Genomic DNA, 22,087 nt, shown 5'->3' on the forward strand with positions numbered 1-22,087 from the left:
TTAAATGTGTAAATGTTAAATGTTGTTGTATTTAATTACTCTGATCCTCAAGAATATTCTAGTACTAGGTTGATAATTTGTTCAGCTCTACTGCTTTAGTACAGTTATTTTAATCATATAGCTCTTGGAGCCGAGACATCCAAGTGAAATTTGATGTTAATTGCTGTGACAATGTGTGCATGATACTTGTGTTGTCCTTGCTTACTATACTTACCATGACTTTAATTGAACATTTTAATCTTCTATAAAAGCCTTACATTGCTCAACCTCTCCACTTTTCTCTCTCTTGTCTCTGTGTACTAGGTTTTATTGGTTGGTTAACTTAAATTCGGCAGTTGTCTTTGTCAGCATTTCTTATATCCAGCAGTCTGTGGCCAGGAACCTTGGTTTTCTTATCCCATTTGTGTCCATGCTTATGGCTATGATCACAATTCACATGGTGCGGGGTGAAATGATTTATAAACCCAAAACAGGTAAGAGGCAACTATACCTTAAAGAAAAATATTTAGAGACTGTTTTCACAGAAAAGATCAACTTGCATATGAAAATGAGTTCTTCCACAACACTGCACTGTTTGGTTGGTTAATTGGGGTTTATGTCTACAAGGTCTGCACAACAGAGGTGACATCCATCCCTGTAAAGATAGACCTGGAGATTCTGGATAGGCTGAACAAGTGGAAAGCAGTCTCTGGTAAAGTTATATACTTTTTCTGTCACATCAAGGCATGTGTCAAAGCATTTGCCTGTGCAGGAAGAGATATAATGTGCATGCTGTTGGTGGAATTTATTTTGCCACGCTTGGTTCAACTTATGCCCAATGAGTTTTTATCAGTTGAAGCAAAGTTTGTGCCTATGCTAAGGCACCAAGCACACTTGTGTTTTGTCCCTTAAGTGTGCTCAGTTATTTCGCCTGAACTTGCACCTAGGTGGCCGGGCAGTGTGATTAGTCAGCTGAACAGCAGCATGCACTAGTGGCAAAGCAGTTTTATAATGCCTTTTTCTTGCAGAACATGTGATGCTTATTGTTATTTCAACATGCTTGCTTATACAACATCATGTGGTTTTACATATTTGAAAATAACTACAAATACCAAATAGCTCTAAATAGTTCCTATGCAGACTGTGCAAGTATTTTAAAAAAGAAGTTCTTACATTTCTGTGGCCTCACCAGTTAGTAGCCAAGCTCTACAAAATCCTTTGACGACTGCTACCCCACTCCATTGACCAAGCACAGAAGTAGTAGTGGAGCCTAGGTGACTTGAATAAGGCTGTAAATGCCCAAACCTTCCTGTTCTTTTTCCGATAGAACCCAGAAGCTGAACATAAGTTGTTATTTCAGGATTTTTGTTATAAATATAATCTAAGCAAAAATATAGTAGCAGTGAGGGAACTAATGCATGAATTGAGTGCCTGGGAATATGATAGTGAGGACATCACTAGCGAGTTTTATTCAATGAATAGAATCAAAGAAAGGCATTCCCTTCGCAGTGCCCCAAAAACCTCATGATAATATGGAGCCGAGGTCTGCAAAGACTAAGATGGGTTTAGCTAGCTTCTTATGGAGAGTGGTGGCTCTCTGGCTTGCTGGGGCTCACTACAGGTTTTACAACTCAAGAAGGTAAAAAGATTCTTTAGCATTCACCGCTGAGCTGGACTATTTCATGTGGACTAAAACTGTAGTTTATCATCTAACTGGTTTAATTCTATTAAGTGGAATAACATAGATTTGTAGATAATGTCTCTCTTGGCCACCTACAGAACTAGCAGAATTTTTTTTTTATCAAATGTTTTTCCCTAGAGTGTTGTTTGCTTTATCATATATTTTCCAAAACTTAGCAGAATACAAATCTCTACATTCATATCTGCAAAGTTTTTTATCTCCTTAGTCAAGAGAAAAAATAATATACTCTGTACCTTCCAGTTAGATGGTGAAATCGGAAATTCTTCAGACTTGTAATTCAAATCTATAGGTGACCTTAAATGCTTTTTATATATGCTGCCTTTTTTATCTTAAGGTAACCCTTCAAATATGGATCATGCATTCAATTATGTTTAGCTGTCAAGCATGGACTTCATTTGCATTTCTTCCCAGTGCTATAATTTTGAGGACTGGCAGGTGACCAGAGATGAGGAAAAAACCGTGTATCTACCATCTAGGGTGCAATGTAGGCTTTTTATTGTAATTAAGTAGCATAGATATTCATGATTAGATCAAGGTCAAAGTAGCAGAACATTAGAGCTAAGAGCTGAAGTATAAAGGAGAAGGAAAATCACTTTCTGAAAATTGCAATTTAGTATCTCTACAGATTATTTTTTTAAGAAAATGATAGAAATACAAGTATTGAGTATGTGATGTTGATCTACACAATGTGAACTGATTAAATATTTATGCTTTTAAACATGTCTGTTATTAACTGATCAGATTTGTAATCTGAAGAATTCACCACTATAGTGTTTTGTTTTCTGTTTTCCTTTTTCTTTTTCCTTTTTCTTTTAAAGAAGGGATGAGATACTTATGTTAACTATATCATTGGCAAAATCCTCTTGATATGGATTAGGTCCATGTATCATTCAAGTTGCTTTTTGAACTACAACTTCAAACAGCTTTATCTTCCTAGTTTACTATATTTTATCATCTGCTGGAATTCCTTGTCAAGAAACACAGCAAAATAACATATTTGTCTGGTTTTTCTCATACAAAATTTCCTAGGTAGCTGACTGAAATTACACTAAAGAGGGACTCGGGTGATCCATTAGGAAAGGCAGGGAAATTTCAGGAATTGTTGTCTATTTTAGTCTGGTGGGGTTTTTTTGTTTATGGGTTTTGTGGGTTTTTTTCTTTCCAGTGAAAGTAAGAGAGGAGAGTCTGACCATCATCTTCCATTCCAAAGGGAAGGAGATGGCCGTGGCCATCTTTGAGATTAGGTCAGATAAACCAGGACACAGCATGTTGTTGCTTTGACCTGTCTACTGGTCTTTTCAGGGGGTACTCTGTGCATCTTATGATTTCAACACTGACTAAGTTCAAACCCTTGCAGAGCAGTAACGCCAGATTGCTGTCGTGTTTTCATTCCTTCTTTGTGAATGTCCAACCTCTTCACATAGGATGAAGCAAAAGGTTATCACTTCTCTGACCTAAAACACATAATTACTGGCTCTGCTGATGAGTTGAACTGATACTGACTTTTCTGCTACTTTTTTTTTTACTTCTGAAAATAAATCTGCTTTGACAAGAGCCCCACGTCCCACTTGTTTTCTGGTTAGCTTCTTAGTCAATTTGCTCTGGAAGTCTGCAGATTTGGTCTTGAAATTTATTGAGGTCATAAACTTAAACATCACTTACAAGGAGTGGTAAGAATATTTGCCTGGTACAGTCATACAGAACAATAAAAACTGTACCAAATCTCTGTGTTTGCAAGCTTTGATATGCTATTTCATATTTTATTTAATAATGCCAACAATCTACATGTTAATGCTAAAAAGCTAGAGGATTTCAAATGTTGTTATTTAATAAAATGCCCTTTCTTACTACTCTAGAGCAAGTGCTTCAGCAGGTTTCAGATATTTCTAGCAAATAATTTCCATACCAGACATAGAAGAGAGACATTTTTCCCTCTGCCATCTTGGGTCACCTCAGGTTTTGAGAATTATTTATTTATAGATTCCTAAGTTATTGTAGTGCTTCAACACTCAGAAAAGCAAAGTGCTATAACCCCTATTTGCATGCATGGCAATTTACCAAAGGTAAATGAATCTGCATTCCCAAGCCTGAAGCCAACAGTTTTGTCTTTGTTTTACTTCTCTTTCCTCTGACTCTGAGAACAGAGTTAGCAATTCTTAAACCTAGTAACCAGTGAGCAAGATTTAATATGCCAAATACCAGATTGGTAACTTCTCCTCTGCCACAGCATGCTACTTGAAAATCCTGAGATAATACTTCTGGCTTTGAAATGCATCCAGAAAAATTCTTTTATCTCATCAGCCCTCTTTTGAGCTCCCTTTTTTTCCTCACTTCATGACTACCCTTCTCTTGCTGCTGGACTTCAGCAGACATGCAATATTTCAGTACTGCCTTGAATTGAAAACTAACCTCATTCAATCAATAGAAAGCAAAAGCAAAGTAATACTTTACCTGTTCAACCACAGCAACAAATGGCTGTGGTCTGTTAAATAAGTGGTAGCAAAAGGCACTTTTCTCTATGGATGTTGGGCTGGATTGCTTTTGTAACAATTAGGCTGTGAATGAACTGGCTTCCAAAAAGGAATGTTTTGGAACAAATCCAGACTATTATCGCCTTCCCCCTCTCCAAAAAGACATAAAGGTGAACATACCAGGTTGTATTCCCCCTTCCAAAATGTTGTGTCTTGTTTATTTTGGCAGCAAGTGAAACATACCAATGTCTTGTGTCTCTGATTCTTTGCAGGCAGTTCCTTGATGACGACTTTTGGGGTAATTACTAGTGCACTAAAAACGTGCTGTGTGCGATATCGCTACTTTAGCGGAGGCATGACAAACTGGCTAGATCATGCCAAGGAAAACTATGGTGGTCAGTACAGTGAGACCCAGGTGGAAAGCACAAAGTTGCTTGCCAGGCTTTTCCCGTTTTTTGCTTTCCAAATTCTGTACAGAACGTGTATTATGCAGGTGGGTACACAGCTTTTAAACAAAAATCTTGAAATATACCGTGACATGTGTTTACTACTATGTCTTAGACATGGTTTTTTAGTTGTTGCTTTACCAGTGGAGCAACCTTGCATAGTTTTATTTACCTGAGAATATACCTTGCTCTATCCTCTCATCAAATAAGTAAAATAGACAGTCAAGACTCATTAAGGAGCTTGCGTTTGTGCTGGCTACTTGTTTCTCTGAATTCTTATTGGCTGAAACATCTAGTGCTACAGTCTTGTGCTCCTCATGCTGCCATGTTGCAGTTATCAGATACTCAGGCCTGGCATTCTTCTGAAAAAAATGTAATTTTCCAATTTCTTAGATGTTCAGTCACACTTTTTGGGAGAGGTAGAAAATCCTTATTTGCTCTTTTGGATGCCTATTTCTCCTACTGTTTTGACAGGATTATTTGTCTGGTGTACACTGGAAATGGGTGGGTTTCCATTTGTGGAAAGAAGCAGCCCTTTCACAGCCACTGTCAGGCTGTGTGGTTCTTTCTGCTTCTCAGTGAGTGTATGTTCTATAAATCTAAATGTGTCAAGAAGCTACTTAAGCTGACATGATTCCTTCAGATTCGTTTCTGTATGGATGATCCTGGCTAAGCGGCAGTTTGAGGTATCTTGCCCTTTGGCAACTGGAATAACAAATTTATGAGCTGGCTCAGAAATCCATTTTTACTTATTGGTGTTAAAATGCTGCTTAAGGAAATTCTTACAAATATGTAGCATATACTGCTTTATTGACACTTCCTCTTGCCATCATCCTACACTCCCATCCATCTGCCTCATTCCTTTTCCTCTTCCCTCCCTCCCCTTTCTCTCCTCGCCAAAAGCACAAGAAATCCAAAGCAAACAAAAAAACCCCAAACCAACAAATGCACACATATGGCCAAGGCTATGCATTAATGAGCAGATGGAAATGAACCAGGTATCATTAATCACAGTAGTAATAATCAGGTATATAACTAAAAAAGATAAAAAGTATTTGTACTGCTGAAGGAGATTGCTTTTATTCCTTTGGCAGAATTTCCAATAAGTTTAAGGTTCTTTCTTAGACTACGCAATAGATAAGTACCTTTTTCTGTAAAGATTAATAGTATTTTCTCCATATTATTAACAGCTTTCAGTGCCTGTGATTCATGTTGATGATATTTTAATGACTATTAAGAAATCAATTCTGATTTGCAATAGGCAATGAAAAGAAGAAACCAACAAGATTTGGCTCAATTCTGATCTTTCATAGCTCTGTTCCTATTTATTCACCCCTCTACAATTTATATCTTCTTTTGGAGGTGGAATGTAGGTGAGAAATATATTTATTAAGAGCTAGTATTTAAGTAATTCTTTAGTACTGAACAGACTCCCAGTGAGTAGGGTTGACTATAACCATTGATTAAAAACCATGCATAAGCCCAGTTATTAACTACATGTTAATGTTAATTTTCGACTGCTAAAAAGCAGTAATATTCTATGTGGATTTATCATTATCAGTCATGTTGAAGAGCCTCACAGAATGCTGCAGGAATCCAGAACTCTCTAAAAACAGAAACAGGGTAAAAAAACCCAGTTCTACATCGAGCTGTGTGCTGACTGTGCTCTGTGAATTGCTCAAGTTTCCTCTCTTTATTTTTCTCATCAGTCTGTAAAATGGAGAAATGGAGCACATGAAATTATTCATGCTGCACATGAAATTGCAATGCTTACTTAATCAAGCTTATTAGGGAAAAAAAAAAAAAAAGGAAACAAAGACCAAAATAACCACTACACAAAACCAAACTGAAAAATCTATTGGTAGAAGCTATTGTGACTTTTTTTTTTTTAATAAACTCAACAGATCTTCTGTAGAGTCTTACACAAGTGGGAGGAATTATTGGTTTTTGAAGTGAGAGACTTACAAATATATTTAATTTCATACCCTGATGACTACCATTGGTGGCTTCCTCATCTAGTTGGTTGTTTTCTTCTGTTTCCAATTCCCAAAAGTGGAAGGAAGTCCTCTGTACAGCTGCTATGGCTGTCAGTTACATTAAGCTGGTTCTAAGACTGTGGCCAAATCTTCATTCCCTGTAGCTTTTAAAGCCGTATGCTGGCAAGAGTATCTTAAAAATTACTCTCACCCTGAGCACACGATCAGGAGTTCAAAATAACTCTGTATCTTGCTATTCTAAAATACTCTTCTGTTAAATACTGTCTATGAGAAGTGTCTAAAGTATTAGGCAGAACCATTTAGTATGTTGGCTGATGGTTGTGCCTAGGGATGATCAGATAAACTCATGCACTGCTGCTTAGATTTGTTAAATTCAAGGGCAAATGAAATAGAAGGAAAATACGTTCTGGCACAGAACAAGACAGTCACAATCTGAAAGGCTTTCATCATGAGTGGTTGTTCCTTTTGGCCAACAGGTATTTGGTTTACTGTGACTTCTTCAGAAGGAAGAGAGCTGAAGTTTCCAAATATAGTAGAAATCTTATCCATGAAAGGTACCTAGTATACTAATGGAATGGGGTTTTATGCTTCAATACAGATTCCTTCAGGATATTATCTCCAAACCATGAATTCCAACTTGCACTTCAGTGGATTTGTCTTGCCAGTTGCAGCGATGAATGTAATAAGCATCGTGCCACTACTGATTCTTGTTCCTATTTTGGAATGCATTAACTCATATCTCTTTAGTTCCAAGGACACTGGACATTCTACAACAATTTACATTGGTATGTATAAAATACATGTGCTTATACAGTTTTAATATGTATTCTGGTTTTGAAAGAGAAACTCCAGTAGCTGATGGGTGATCCTGTACAATTGTTTCTGAATATAATGTTAAGATAGACTTGTTTGGGGATTATTCTCAGAGATGAATATGTTTCAAAGTGTTGAAAAGACAGCCCTGGAAAAAACATACTAGGTATCAAGAAGAAAATGCATAGCTTTTGACTAGGACAGAGACTGAGACTCTTCGGACCAATAAAAAATTTTGAGACACACTCACAAATAACTAGGAGTCATCCTAAGGCATTGGTGATACAAACGGTACTAACCATTTAGGCCTGAGACTTATTTTGATTAGGTTGTCTCCTATACGTTTATCCATTGACTTTTGGCAAGTTAATTTACTTTGAAAGACTTTTTTGGGGATGGGACAGTCCTTTAGTAAGTTGCTTTATGATACTGGAGAGAAATGTTCACTGCTCAAAATGGTGAGTTTGGATTTAAATAACTAGGTTAGGAACAAAAGCTTTTTTTTTTTTTCTGATATCTTTATGCTATAACTGCATCAATATTGGGACTGCAGCTCATAAGAGGGAAACTGTATTATCACTAGTAGAGTTTATTCCAGACTCTGAAGTTGCACAAGTGCAACAAAAGTGTCTAGTCTAATTCTGTGTCTGTAATAGGTATTTTTAGAACTGGTAAGCAAAAGAGAACATGCAGACAACTATGTAAAACAAATGGACGCGTACCGCTGGACTGCTGTTTGCCCTGAGTAGGCTGAATATTTCACAGGTGGAAGGTTATACGGAGAGGTACAGCTTTCCTCTCTAGTACTAGAACTTACATTTGAATATTTAGTATGGGACAATTGTCCAGGTGCTTAGTACCTTATTGTATATTCATTTAAATTAAAATGAAGAGGGATCTCCAGAAGGGAAGTATTCTCTCTTTCTCATAGAAGTGGTACAAAGAAGCCTTCTCTGTTGTGAGTCCCAGTGTTTTTAACAGTAAGCATTGTAAGGTCGGGCTTGCAGACTGGTACTTATTCCAGAGAAATCCATAGCCTGGAAGTAATGGTGGCATCAATATGGGTTGGGCCTCCCTCTGACAGTGATGTGTGTGGGGTTTGAGTTGGGGTTCTTTTATTTTGTTGATTGTTTTTTTAATTACCCCCAAACCTCTTATGTTCTAGGATCTGGAGGGATCCTTTGCAACTATCTTCTGACATCAGCTACACCTAGCACCACCAGAAAAGCAGCTTCCATTCTGTACTCACTTAAAACTATTCCCTTTCATAGATACTCTCATTAAACTTCTTACATTTTTTTATCTTCCAGCCTGCATTACAAATCTCAGACAAAAATATTAATAAACGACTATTTTCTCAGTGTGCTGCTATTAATTCAGTGCCCCATGGCAAGCAGCACAGTGAGTACTGACACACACAGAGGTATTAATCTGACTAAATTAGCCTAATTACGAGTGTTATTAAGTTTTATACAAACCAGATGCATATAACGCAGCAGGCTGCAATTACCCTAGTTTTTAAAATAACGTCTGCATTAAAACAGAAAATGCACATTCAGATAATAATTTTCCTTAAAACCATGGAAATTTCAGGTTGGTGTTATTGTTCTATCCTGTTATGTTGAACAGCAGTAGAATATATGCAGTGGTTTATTCTTAATAGCTTCATTTATTAAAATAGCCTCCTGTTAGGGGTGGTAAATTACCTGAGGCATAAAAATACCTGTGAGTACAGGCGATGGCTTTAGATATCCAAGTATATGACTGCACCTGCAAATATGGTAGACCTCTAAGTGCCAATATTTTTGCCGACAGTTAATTAGGTTCACAATTATTTTCAGAAGCAAAATTGGGAGTATAAATAAGCTGTTGGTGTTAAGCCAGCCTATAACTATATTTTAATTCAAGTCTTGAGAGGAAGAAATATAGTTTTCCGGAAAAATTCAGTATGTTAAGAATAACAGTTTTCAAGGATGAACCATGTAGACAATATTGAACTCAAAATGTCTGATTGCTCTGTAATAAGGATCTATATGAAAACTGTAATCTATATTACTTTCTCTGTAGTTGGTGGTTTATCTGTAAATTAGGTATGTTCTAAAAAAATTAAAATCTTAACATAAGTGTAGATTGTATGTCAAATATATTGAGTATCTGGACCTATTTATGAAAAACATAAGGATTTAGTAAACAGATTTTTTTTTCCAGTTTCATAGTTTGTTTGTGGTTTTTTGGTGGGAGTGGGGGGTTACGTATTTTATGCTATTTTAGTCAATAGTACAGGAGATTCAGCAGAGAACTGAGGGTGTGTCCATCAGTTATAGGCAAGAGGCTTTTGCTGAAGTACTTGAACCATAGAAGTTCTTGCTCTAATATTCTTAATGCCTGATTACACTGAAATGTTTTACTAATCTTAGATTTACTTCATCCAAGAATGACGTGGAGAACAGCTTTCTGTACAACACTCTGTAAAGCAAGCCTCCAGTCCAATGTCTGTTTGAGGTGATTTGGGAGTTGATGACCATGTCTCCTTAAAAGATGTTCTGGTTTAAACAGATGCTAATTCCAGAGAAGCTTTTTGACCTGTTTTACTCAAGATATGAGATCAAGAATCACAAAGGTCCAATATAACCTTAGTCTCTAGATAAGATAAACAACCTTGTCCTAGTATCAGCTCCAGGTGTTCCTAAAACAGCCTGTTCTCCAAAATCAAAGCCTCAGATGGTCATTCCAAACTGCTTGCTTTAAGGAGTTCTGAAGTGAGAGGAGGTAGAGGGAAAACTAGGTCTCCAAGGCTCTCAGTTTCTTCCTCTGCCACATAATGTCTCAAAAGAAATATTACACTTGTTGGGCATTCAGAGGTTACTTTTTCTGAAATAGTTTGGCTTTTAGTAAGGAAAATGCTTAAAATATAGCACTTTGTAGTAATATTGAACTGCTTGAGGTTTCTTTAGTACTAACGTAATTTTTCACTAGGAGAACTCTTGCTTTGGTAGATTACAAGAAGATCCTTGAGGGCTTTATACCTGGCCTGGATAAGGTGCATTGGCTAGAAAATGCTGTTGAATTCCCTCCTGTCATCAATTTTCAAGCAATAATTCATTGATGTTCTTATTAAGCACTAGAGAGGCCTTAACAGCAAAAGAGCTTCCAAGCCTCAGGTTAGGCAGGGGGGAGGGTATTTGAAGTTGTGAAAATGCAGGAAAACTGTGTTGGTGGATGGGTGTGAGAGTCTGCTGCTGAGAGAAAAAACAGTGATGCATGCAAAGACCTAACAAAACTAAGGCCATTTGGCTATATGAGTTTTCTGCCTCTCCTGTCCTGACACGCAAAGAGTCAAACTTTGTATATGTTATAATATGAAACAAAAGCCTTTGATTGTTGGCAGCAGATCTATTAAGTATAAGAATTTCCAGTCGTGAAGTGAGAGGAGGCTTTGTAAGACTATTGGAAAAACATAGTCCAGGTATTTGAGCCCAAGCTGTCAAAAGGACCCAAATTCTCACACCTGTACTTAAATTATGGCTTAGAAATGCTGAGGAATCACAGACCTAGTCAAAATCAGTGGGAGCTCAAAAAGATCAAATCAGGAGTCTAAATGTTTCAAGTTCAGGAGACTTAATTGAAAACTTTGCTGTCTTGGTGGTTTTCTTTTCTGAGAGGCTACAACTGTTTCATGCTGTCAACATCAAGAAATATGAAATCATACATTTAAATAGTATCCTCTATGCAATGCGTGGTGGAGTGTGCAGTATTAAAAAGACATCTGAGTTTATTACAAGCTTTTATCTTGCATTGAGTCTAAACATACAGGAGTTTTTACCTGCCCTGTGTACTTGTGCCTTACCACTGAGCGGGTGGCAAGGCTCGGTGGGTTGCATGTGCAGTAATATACTGAAATGTATGGTGGAATATGCAGTGGTACTTCTTCAGGACAGCTGAATAAGACGGGAGACAACTGTAGTCCAACAGTTTATGCGTAAACACTTAGAAAGCTGGATATTTTCTCTTCCAGTAATGTAGCTCATCTCATTCTAAAATGTTAAACAGTCCAGCCAATGTCCTGTAAACTTTCAAAAGGAGTGCAAGGGAACTCTACAGCAGAGGGAAAGGGGAAAATGTAGGAGTGCTCGATCTCCTGAGGTGTGAGATGCACTGCTGATTTTTCCACACACAGCCCTCTTCATCTACCATGGCCTGCAGCCTTAGAAATCTAGTGTTTCAACTGCCTGAACTACTTCTTTTTACATAGAAAACAAATAGGTAAAGTATGTGTGTGTATCGCAGAATATTATTGCTGCTTGAGTAGGAGAATTTCCCTCTGCTTGGTAGTCTTGTTACTATCCAATCTCGTGATATCTGAAAGGGCTGCTGCCTTTTCTTTCTCTTCTCCTTTCTTACCTCCCCCAATCTTTAAAAGAAAAAAAAAAAAAAACAAAAACAAAAACAAACAAGCCGGTGCTGACCTGAAGTCCCTATGCCATATATTTAGAGTTAGGCTTGTGGTGTAGCCAGCACTCTTTATTGCTTAAGTGTCCAGAGGGGACGTGTTTGGGGGGTAGCAGGGGTAATCTTCTTTTGCATCTCCTAGGACTTTGCTTCATTCTAAACGCATGATGACCCTGTAACTACAACCTTGGTGAATTCTCTCTGTGCTCTTTACCCAGTTGTAGGTCAGTTATCTGCTGCACTTTCCGTGATGGTTGCTGGCTTCTCTGAAATACACCGAAAGCATTTCCCTCAGGTGGAGCAGACTCTTTCTGAGGAGGTTCTTCTGGTCTCCTCCATGCCTTGTTTCCACTTAGCTCCTCAGTATATCCTACTTGGAGTGGCTGAGGCCCTGGTAACTCCCTCCTGTAAGTAAAATCTAATAGACTAAAGCAAGAGTGTCCTGATTCACAGAGAATTTTATCAGCTTCCTAAAAATAATTACTGTCATCTGATATTTTATCCCTTGCTCTCTTCAATGGGCTAAATGAGCAGATCTGTGCTTTACCTGCTTCAGAGTAGCACAGTTTGTCTTGCTGGCTGTAACTCGGTGAGCAATGACATTGTTCCAGATTAACTGGAAGGTAACACAGCCCAGTCAGGTCCCTGGGGTGCATAATCCACCTTTTGGTGGGGGATGGTGGGAGTGGTGGGACTCTGGGCTCAGATGCGTGACTGGTCTTGAAGCTGAACCTGCTTCAGGCAGGGGCTGGACCAGGTGAGCTCCTGAGGTCCCTCTGACCTGAAGTCTTCTATGATGATTTCCTTGAGATGGAACAAATAAGCACATGACAGCTGAGCTGTGGTTATGGTCTATGAGAACTTTTTAGACCACAAAGCAAGGTGAAGCAATTTAGCTTAACCATTTTCATTTGTGGACCCAGCTAATGAAATTACTGTGCATTTTTCACTGACACAGAACATATGCAGGCGAGTAATGCGACTCAACTGACAGGCAGGCTAACCTGGAGAATATTGTAGGCAGTTGCAAAATTTTTGTTTGCTCCAATAGGGAGCCATGTGAACATACCTGCACAGAGGATCATGCCTTAACTTGTGGCAATGAACCAGAGATAAGGATTCCTGTTTTGCAGAACACAGGCAGAGCTTAGCTCACACCTGCCATCCATAAATTGTGTAGACACACTCTTGATTGTGAGTCTGAACCTTCTTTCCCTTCCATAATTTACCTTTCCACATCTATGCAGACGCTCCTGAGGCTTATTTTCTTCCAAGTACACAGAGTGCTTGCCAGTGTTTTACCTTGCAGACCTTAAAAAAAAATGTTAGCATTGCAAAAATAATCTAATCAACATTCACTTTAAGAGACACAGGTAAAGTAATTGACTAGCTGATCTCTGCAGGCGTTTAATTCTATAGGTTGAGTGTCTATTGTTCCAGTACAACCCCAGAAATCTTCAGATTTTTATTTAAAAGCAGGAAATAACTTCAGTATTTCAGCTTCATTCTTACACTCTTAAGACTACTAAGAGCTGTGGGTCATGGTCTGTCACTGAAAAGGTAATTTTCTCTAGTTTTAAATACTTAGCACTTTTATAATGCTTCTTCATCTGATAGCTCTCAAGTACTTTACTGAGACAGGTTTCTAGGCAGGTAATGTGGTTTCTAGGTTACAGGCTAAGTGTAACTGAAAACTGTGACCTTCTCTGTTTAGCTTAACAAAAAAAAGGTTAGGAGGTAGCTTGCTTAGTCTTCTCATGCAGAAGCATTAGAAGAATTTTGCTGGTAGATTAAGGCTTTTTAATCTAGCATGCTGGGACAGCAGAAGTCCAATGACTGGAAGATGACATTAGCTTTTAGAAAAGAAATAAAGCTCAGTCTTATGTTTTCTTTGGGGTTGTTTTTTTAAAATCTTTTTAAAGGATTGTGATTGGAATTTCTTAGGAAAAGTTACCTTCCCCATTTAAATAAAGATTAAGCATCTTGCCAAGAGCTGCAGTTAGAGGTGCAATTGAAGAACGCAGGTAAATTGGGACCAAGTCTGCATTTGAGACTTGCATATAGAAAACTAAATGTAGGTACCTAAACCAGTAGGTTGCTGCTGTAGTTGATGGGAATGCAGGCGTCCCTTCGCTTGCTCACACGCAAACGTCTGGCACCACTTCTCATGGAGCACCTAGACTACGCGTGCGGGGCAAGCAGGCTCTGCACTGTCTGTGTGGCCTCCAGCCGCTGCCGGAGAGGAGCATGGTTTTCCCATCGGTCTTGCACCTTATCAGACAGCCCTGTGCAGATGGCTGAGGTGCACTAGAGCATTTCAGGCAGCACTAGTCATCAGGCTGCTGAACTGAGCCTCAGGTTTGTGCTTCAGTTTGAACTGAATTTCTGTTCAGGAACTATTCAGTGGAACTCCATGGATGGTAATGACAGCCTAGACACTTAAATAGTTGTTTCCTCTTTCCTGACATTTTACTGCCTCTCTTATGCAGAAGGTCAAATTCAATTATCATTTACTTGACGTGAAAGTACATGATCCAAGTTGAAGACAGAAATGTTCGCACTTGTAATCAGAGGGGAAAGAGGGGATATCTCCTTTCTGAAGTGCTTGGTTAGAGGACCTAGTTTTGGCATATTGAAATCTTTATCTACATCAGTGTCCTGATACTTACAATTGTGTTTATACAATATATTTCATTATCTTGTTGATAGGAGGTTTATATAATCATTTGCTTCAGGTGGCATGAGCATCTCAGAATAATATCAGCATTTAATGTTTCCCTAGCACTCAGGTAGCCTTTAAAAAAAAAATGACAAAATAATTGCTGTCCTCCACAGTGTTAGAATTTAAGATCTCACAGGCCTCTGACAGCTTAAATTTGTATCCCTAGCTTGGTTTAAACTAGGAAATTACTCTTTTATAGGCAAATGATTTAAAAGGGGGGCCAACAAAAAAACCACAACCAACAAACCCACCACAAAACCTCCAAAAATACCACTGAAAAAAAAAAAAAAGGCACAAAAAAACCCCCAAAAAACCAATACAACTCCATCCTGTGGGACAATATTAGCAGGCATTTGCCCCCACAGTCCATAAGGTTGCTGTTGAAGGGAAGCCAGCCTGCTGGCCACAGCAGCTGTGTTACACTGCCAGTGTCCAAGCCACCTGCTGCGGCGTCACTGCTTTTCCTTACAAAGGGTTAGTAGATTTGCACTGTTTGCTGAAGTGCTGCAAGAAGATCACCTGTCCATCAGAAAGTCTCAGACCACTTAGAAATGGGAAGCCTTGTAAGAAACAGCTCTTTTAAAAGGATATATTGAGGATCACTTCACCCACCAATGAAATGCAGTAGTCTTCAGGGTGAAATGCAGCAGCTGTTTAATAGTTCCCGTCAGCGCCATGGGAGAAGCGAGGAGCAGAGTATGCAATGGGAGCAGCAGGGGTAATTTAGGCAAGTAGGATGCAGTTACCTGGCCTGAATTTGGCCAAGCTGTGTATTTTACACCCCTGCTTTTAGAAGGGAGGAATAGCCAAAAAATTTTTAGGTTCTTAGTGATTCATGTTAGCTAGGACACTGATTGTACAATGTTTTAGACTAAACTGTTGCATCTACAGATGGTGTCCCAGGCTCACCTGCTTTCTCTTTCCCTCAGACTTTTGGTTCTTATTGTGAATGAGGAAAAAACACTATCCATGTTTGGTTTTTTCTTTACTATGCTTCAAAATCTCTTGTTTGGACATCCAAATTAAAAAGGATGGAAGAAGATGATAATAAAGTTTCATTTGTATTCAGAGCTGTTTCAGGCAACTCAGCATCCAAACAGGATCCTCTGCTGACAAAGTTTCTCAAGCTGGAGGTCATTCAAACAACTAATAAAGCAGGCTGGGAGAAACTGGGGCCTGGAGAACAAGTGTGGATGAGGGCTCAAGGTGTGAAATTAGAAAACAAGAGGTTTTGATAATCTGAAAGTTACTCAAAAAGAACAGCTATCATAAAGGCTTACTGCTACTGTAACTTACTTTAGTCAAATTACAGCTGGTGGGTTTATTCATAATCATCCATGCTACAATGGCATGCTACAGCTCCTTGTCACCACCATGGCTGTTGCTTCTTCTGGTTAGGCTTCTGGCAAGAAAGTGAAGACCAATGTCTTAAAAATTAGCCAGCAGCTCTGGGGATTTCTCTCTGGGGAAGAGGAGCATTTTCCAGCCTTAAATTAAAGCAAGGTAACTGTCCAAGTTAAGGTAGAGCTCTAGATTTTGGAAGTATTCACTAGTGACCATGCTGCATTGGCTCCGGCACAGGAGGTGCTGCTGTCCTGTGGTTGAGTATCACATCCGCTCTCCTCACGCTTGCTGACTGTGGTGGTGTTTCTCTGGTCTTGCTGTGCCTGAGGCTTTGAAAGGTGAAAGCAAGTGTCTGGGTGAAAGGTCTTTACATACTTGTGGAATACCAATAGTTGTATGTGTGGTGGTTTATTACGGAGATTAATTTAAAGAGTTTAGATAATTCTTTGTTAACAGATAAATGCTAACATGTCCACTTGCCCTTCTGCAGCAAGGATATTCTCTGTAAAATATGGAAAGTCCCTATTAAAGACACTTTGCATTTTTTTCTGTCTTATCTATCTTCTACCATTGTTTACTTCCTTCTTTAATCTGTAACTGTATCTGCTTCCTTCCTAAGGTTCCTTACTTTCATTCCGGCTTGTGCCAGAAAGAATTAGAGGGATTTCCATGCATTTTTTAACTCTCTTTAATGGAGCTGGCTGCTTTATGGGAGCTTTCATTGTTCAAACAGCCCATGCGGGCACTCAAGGTAAGAATATGCTCATGACCGGTGTTCCTGAGCAGTTTTCTAATATTATTGATTTGGAGAATTAGGCAGAAGAATTAAAGGGGATGCCAAAGTTTTATTGATTTGCTCTCACAATTAAGATAGAATTAAGATAGGAAATAGCCTTCTAGCTGTAGTCATCCAATTTTAATGAGTCATCTTAGTTTTGATAGAGCTGTTGAAGGATGGCATCTTGCAGGAAGCCCTCAACTCCGATCTCTATACTTCTGTCCTGGAAGACAAGAAAATAAATTGTCTAGGAAGCACCTTTTTTTGTTCATGAAGAAGTATGTTCATGTTAGGCATGTTTATGCGGAAGCCTCTGGCCATGAGAGCAATATTAGTGCTTTGAAGAATGGAGAACATAACATGCCAGCCTTTCTATTCCACAGCGTTGCAGGGGAAAGGAGGTTGGGTTGAGTGTTTTAAAGCTCTCTGGGGAATTTGTTCCACTGCTTCCTTACACCTCTCCATTTGTGCAGCTACTGGAAAAGCCAGATTCTGGGACAGTATTGTCTCACTGTGGTTTTACCTTTTGCAGATGAGTTCTGCAATTCCCAGACAACTTAGTGTTTCAAAAGGAGTTATTTCAGATTTGGCCTGCTGAGGAGAACTTAGTATAAGCCCTGAACTGGAGACTTTTCTGGGTTGCTGACTTTCAAGACAGGCCAAAATTGTCTTAGTCTTTTTTCCTTTGCCAATGAGTCTTTGTTCAATACAGAAAGGCTTGTTTCATAAGTAAATTTTAAAAGTCCTTGACCCAAAGGACAGGGATCCTTTTGCTCACGTGTCTGAAATAGTTCCACTTGCTGAAGCAGTACTTCTAAAGATGCTTGCCATCAATAAGTTTAATTGTTATTGCATTACAGAGAACTATTCTCTTACAGAGCACAACCGCTGGCTGTAATGCACAGCACCGCTGCAGTTACCACAGCTGCAGAACTTTGTAACTGCTCATAGTTAAGATTTGGGTTCTTCTCTTTCCTGCATAAAGAACCATGTAACTTAAAACAAGGGAAAGTGGGTGTTTTGAAAGTGACAAGAAATTTTAATTCCTACTTGCAAGATCTGAACAAACGAATGGTTCTTTGACATGCAGTGCTGTTTTCAAGTTAACTAGTCCATTAAAATTTTATTACAAGACATAAAAGCATCACCTAGAGATGGGTAAAAAACCAGGAATGCTTACCCAAATGAATCAGGCAAAGATCTAATAAGTACCGAGGTATCTAGTGTGGAGAGCAGAGCTCCTTGAATGTCCCCCAGTGGAACAGATCTTTTTTTCACTAGGTAATATGGGTTCAATGAAACTAACGCTTCAAGAAAGATTGTATTGCTGACTTTTTTTTTTTTTTTTTTTGTCCTTCCCCTCCCACTGAAAGTATGGAAATTACTAATTTTGATAATGTTGAAATATTTTGGTTTAGTAAAATTGACATATTTTACTGCACTTTGACTTTACCTATAATTAAATATTTATAAAATAATTAAGTATAATGTCAGTATCAAAACATTTTGCCTACATTGTGCCACGATATTCCTTTAAAGAATATTTTTATATGAAGCAAAAAAGGAAATCAGTTTTTGCATTTGGTTTGCAATGCAGTAATTTTTTGTCTTATTTTATATCAAGGTGATTCATTCTTTTTCTGTAAGCCTGTATGAAAACATTTAATTGATTCAAAAGAGAAAATGTTCCTTTCTTGCCAGAAATACTTTTTTATAAGAGCCTTCAAATTCTTATATTGGCTGGGACCAAAAAGCCTGTATTCTCAAAATTCTCTGCAGACCACATTTACCATGTCTTAAATCTTTTTGCTCAAGATTTTTGAGTAAATTGAAAAAGTTTCCTGGCTAAAATACTCCTTACTTTTATGAAGTTGGTTGGCCAGCTTCTCTACTTAGCTTTGGGAGAAAAAAAAAAAAAAAAAAAAAGTGTAACTGATGTCTGTAATTTTGTCAGACCTCCTCCTGTTCCTGTAGATGGAATGGACTGTGCCGTTATCCTGAGCAAACATCACTCCTAAATTTCCAAGGAATTCAGTCTGTAGTCAAGTCAGATCAAGCTGCTGTATTAGGATGGAATAAGCCCCTAAAAAGGGGAAGTCCTTTGCAAAACTTGAACATCTTCAGAGAAAATATGGTGACAAATGTTTAATGTTTGCTCTGTTGCTGTAGTTAGGAGCATTAGAGGTTACTTTCCCTATTAGTATGTAACAACATGTTATTGGGCTCTCACATTTTATTTCTAGAAATAAGTGGAATCTCACTGGGTATCTTCTTCTCAGTGTTCCCTGCTTGAATGAGATTAATTATTCTAAGTTACCACAATTCATGCAATTCACAACTTGTAAATAATGGAGATATTCCTCTATCTTCATTTGTGTTGTTATGCTTCAGGCTGAAGACATAGTGTATTCCTCTACTCGTGGCAGCTAGACTTTTGTCCTGCTCACTCATAGATCAAAATAGGCTTGGGATCAGACTTCTGTGGACTGTAGTGTGGTACAGACTATAACAAAACCAAAGAGGCAAATCGGCTTGGTTTTGGTTTTCTCCTAGTTTGATAGAAAATGTTATATACAAAACTGTCTTGTTCCATTTGTATTTTTTTCCAACTCTTCCACTGTGCTTCTTACGGTATTCTTTGATGCTTGTGATGAAGAGTGTAAGACCAGCAAAATAATATTTTTTGTTAATTTATGAAGCCTAATGTTTACTTATGGAAACTTCTAAAGATGACAGCGCTTCAGAGAATAAAATTGTGACCACTCTTAAGTCAAACTAAGGTCAAATGACACAAATTAATCTCTCATTACTGACATTTGATATTTTTTTCATCTCTTTTAAAGAGCTTGTAAAAGATTTGGAATCTGGACAATTTATGGAACTGGGGGTAAATCAAACCAACTGAAACTTTTTTTTCCTCTCCCCTAAAAAGCTGAACTAATTTATTTATATTGGAAGACCAAAGTTCTGTCTCTTTTGCTGAAGGAAGATGATAGTGTTTATGCCATGGGTTTGTAAGATTTAACAAGGCTTAGCGTGCAACTCTTGGGCTATGGCTGCTTTTGTCTTGTCCTATGATTCTTGTTTCACTAAAACCTGAGCCAAGACTATTTCTGGTTCTCCCATCTCCAAGCAATGAGACCATGTTTGCCATGAAGCAATTCAGGGTACAGTGAAGTAGATCCTCCAGTGTGTATTTTGAAGTGCTGAAGCACAGAGGGTGTTGACAAAATTTAAACATTTTTGTATCCTATTTCATGTCACTAGTTTAGAGTTTTATTTGGGTTTTTATTGGCAAAGTTGATCAGATATCAGTCACATTCAAAACTGCATTAATCATTTTTAACGCATTTATGGAGAATGGTGCGAAGATGATAAAATAAGACTTTTTAAAAAATCTGACGAGTGCAAACAGATGATGGGTGACAGTGATATTTTCAGTACAAGCTGGGAAACTGCTTTCTTTTGGATCTCTTACCTCTCCTAACATTTTAACGGAAGAAGATGCAAGACAAAACCTGTCCTCCTATGCCAATCATTTCAGAATACATTTCTCTAAAAATATTAATGTAAATATGTAAGGAGAAAAAAAGGGGGGAGAGGGGGGGAAGGGAAGGTCAGAGGTAGGAAACTACTCTGAACACAGTTTTCCTGCTTGTATTTAGAGAACTGAGGGGGTTTTGTGGGTTTTTAAGGGCAAGGGGTGGTTTGGTTGATTGGTGCTGTGGGTTCTCCCCACCCCCCCAGTTTGGAACCTTGTGCGATTCTAAATACCAAAGATAATAAAGCTAAAGGATATTTCTTTCAGTCCAGATGGTGGTGTCCACTGGTGCCTACTTAGCTAATAAGGATTAGAGGCAGACTGAGACTTTAATTTGGATATGATTAAACACTAAATATATGCCCAGTAGCATGATGAAATGATAGAAGGCAATACAATCCTTTTGTAAGACATCAATTATTTTTTTCTGTGACAATAGTCCGGGTAGGTTGCAGGATAGCTGTAAAAATGCAGGAATCCATACAGAATAGACTCACTTCTGGCATATGACTGTTTTGCTCTGTCTTCTGTGTTTTCCCAATACTAAAATGTGATGGTGTTATTCAGTAATCCAAGCGCCTCTTATGCAACTTTGGGCTTTGTTGTGAATCCCTTGAGAGCTCCAAGGGTGCTGTTGTAGTAACAGATACCTGGTATGCACTAGTATATTTCAAAGGCTGGCTTACAGCCCTTTCCACGTCATCTTTGATGGATAGCGTTGCCAGCAGTTTGTCGCTGTCAGTCATCCACCAGAAGCAGCCCAAGAAAGTGGGTGGGTTTTTTTGTCCATGTCCTAAATCTTGCTTCACCCACTTTTCTGTCTGTGTTAGTAGGATCGAGTGTTTTCTCTTGGTATTGTGTAATGTTCCTCCTTCTTGTACGACCTGAGCATTTTTCAATGCAAAATCGACAGGACTGTAAAATGTCGGTGAAAGTTTACCAGGCACTTTATTTTATTTCAATGATATATGGTATAGCAGGCTTGAAGAACTGACTTTGCCTAGGCTTAATCTTCTAATTTCTTCTAAATTTGCCATGAAATGCATAACTGATTCACCTCTAACCTATAAGAAAAAGCTCTTTAAAATATACACAGCTAAAGGAAACTTCTGCTTCTCTGTGTTGATTCCTGCTACAAAGTATTTCCATTGTTGGAATAAAAATGGAAATCAGGAGCTTGTTGTAGAAAGTTAATTCCCAGTGAGCAATTATCTATGTGGCAAACCAACCCTGTAATTGGCACTTCTGTTGGCAATCTCCATAGAAAAGTAAAAGATTGACAGAACCCAAAGGCGATGTCTTTTGGGGGCAAGTGAATTGTCAGTATATTGCATGCTGATTCAAGGATGAGGAAGTGCTGGACTCTTCCAACACAGCAGTGCCCAGGGCATCTTACTCCAGTAAAAACAAACTGGCCCAACAACTTCCTGATGCTCATGGCTGGGAGTGAAATCCTGGAAGTATGAAGCCCAAACCCAGTCAGTGGAGGGTGCTAGAGTCTGTGTTCAGCTGGTGGAAGCTGTTAGTGGGATGAGAGGTGAAAGTGTCTAAAGGGTTTTCATTCTAAAATGAAACACATGGGTGATGTTTTAACACTGGTGGCTGTTCTCCCAAGGCTTGCTGCCAGCACAGGATCCCCTGTGCAGTAAGTGTAGGTAGAAGTGAATGTAGTCCAGGTTTATCCCCTCTTTAATGGAAAACCAGCTTCCATTTAAAAAGGGAAGTAAAAATGAAGTAAATGTTTTTGGCTGAAAATAGAAAACGGTTGCATTAATCTTTGCTGTATCCACCGATGAAAATACGTATTGGCAGCAGGATAACAGTCTGGATATCTCTAGCACTGGT

The 22,087-nt window shown here is 38.5% G+C and overlaps 1 protein-coding gene across 1 annotated transcript in view; it reads left to right on the forward strand.

The window, feature by feature from the left end:
• Positions 1-22,087, forward strand: part of SLC15A5 (solute carrier family 15 member 5) — a 72,199-nt gene that overhangs the window by 40,651 nt on the left and 9,461 nt on the right. Inside the window, exons 3-7 of the mRNA XM_080391819.1 lie at positions 304-473; positions 4,425-4,645; positions 7,194-7,380; positions 12,076-12,264; positions 16,543-16,674. Of these exons, the coding sequence (XP_080247945.1) occupies positions 304-473; positions 4,425-4,645; positions 7,194-7,380; positions 12,076-12,264; positions 16,543-16,674 (899 nt within the window). The remainder of the gene's footprint in view (positions 1-303; positions 474-4,424; positions 4,646-7,193; positions 7,381-12,075; positions 12,265-16,542; positions 16,675-22,087) is intronic.

The sequence above is a fragment of the Falco punctatus genome (assembly GCF_963210335.1).
Source record: "Falco punctatus genome assembly, chromosome: 6".
Lineage (NCBI taxonomy): Eukaryota > Metazoa > Chordata > Aves > Falconiformes > Falconidae > Falco > Falco punctatus.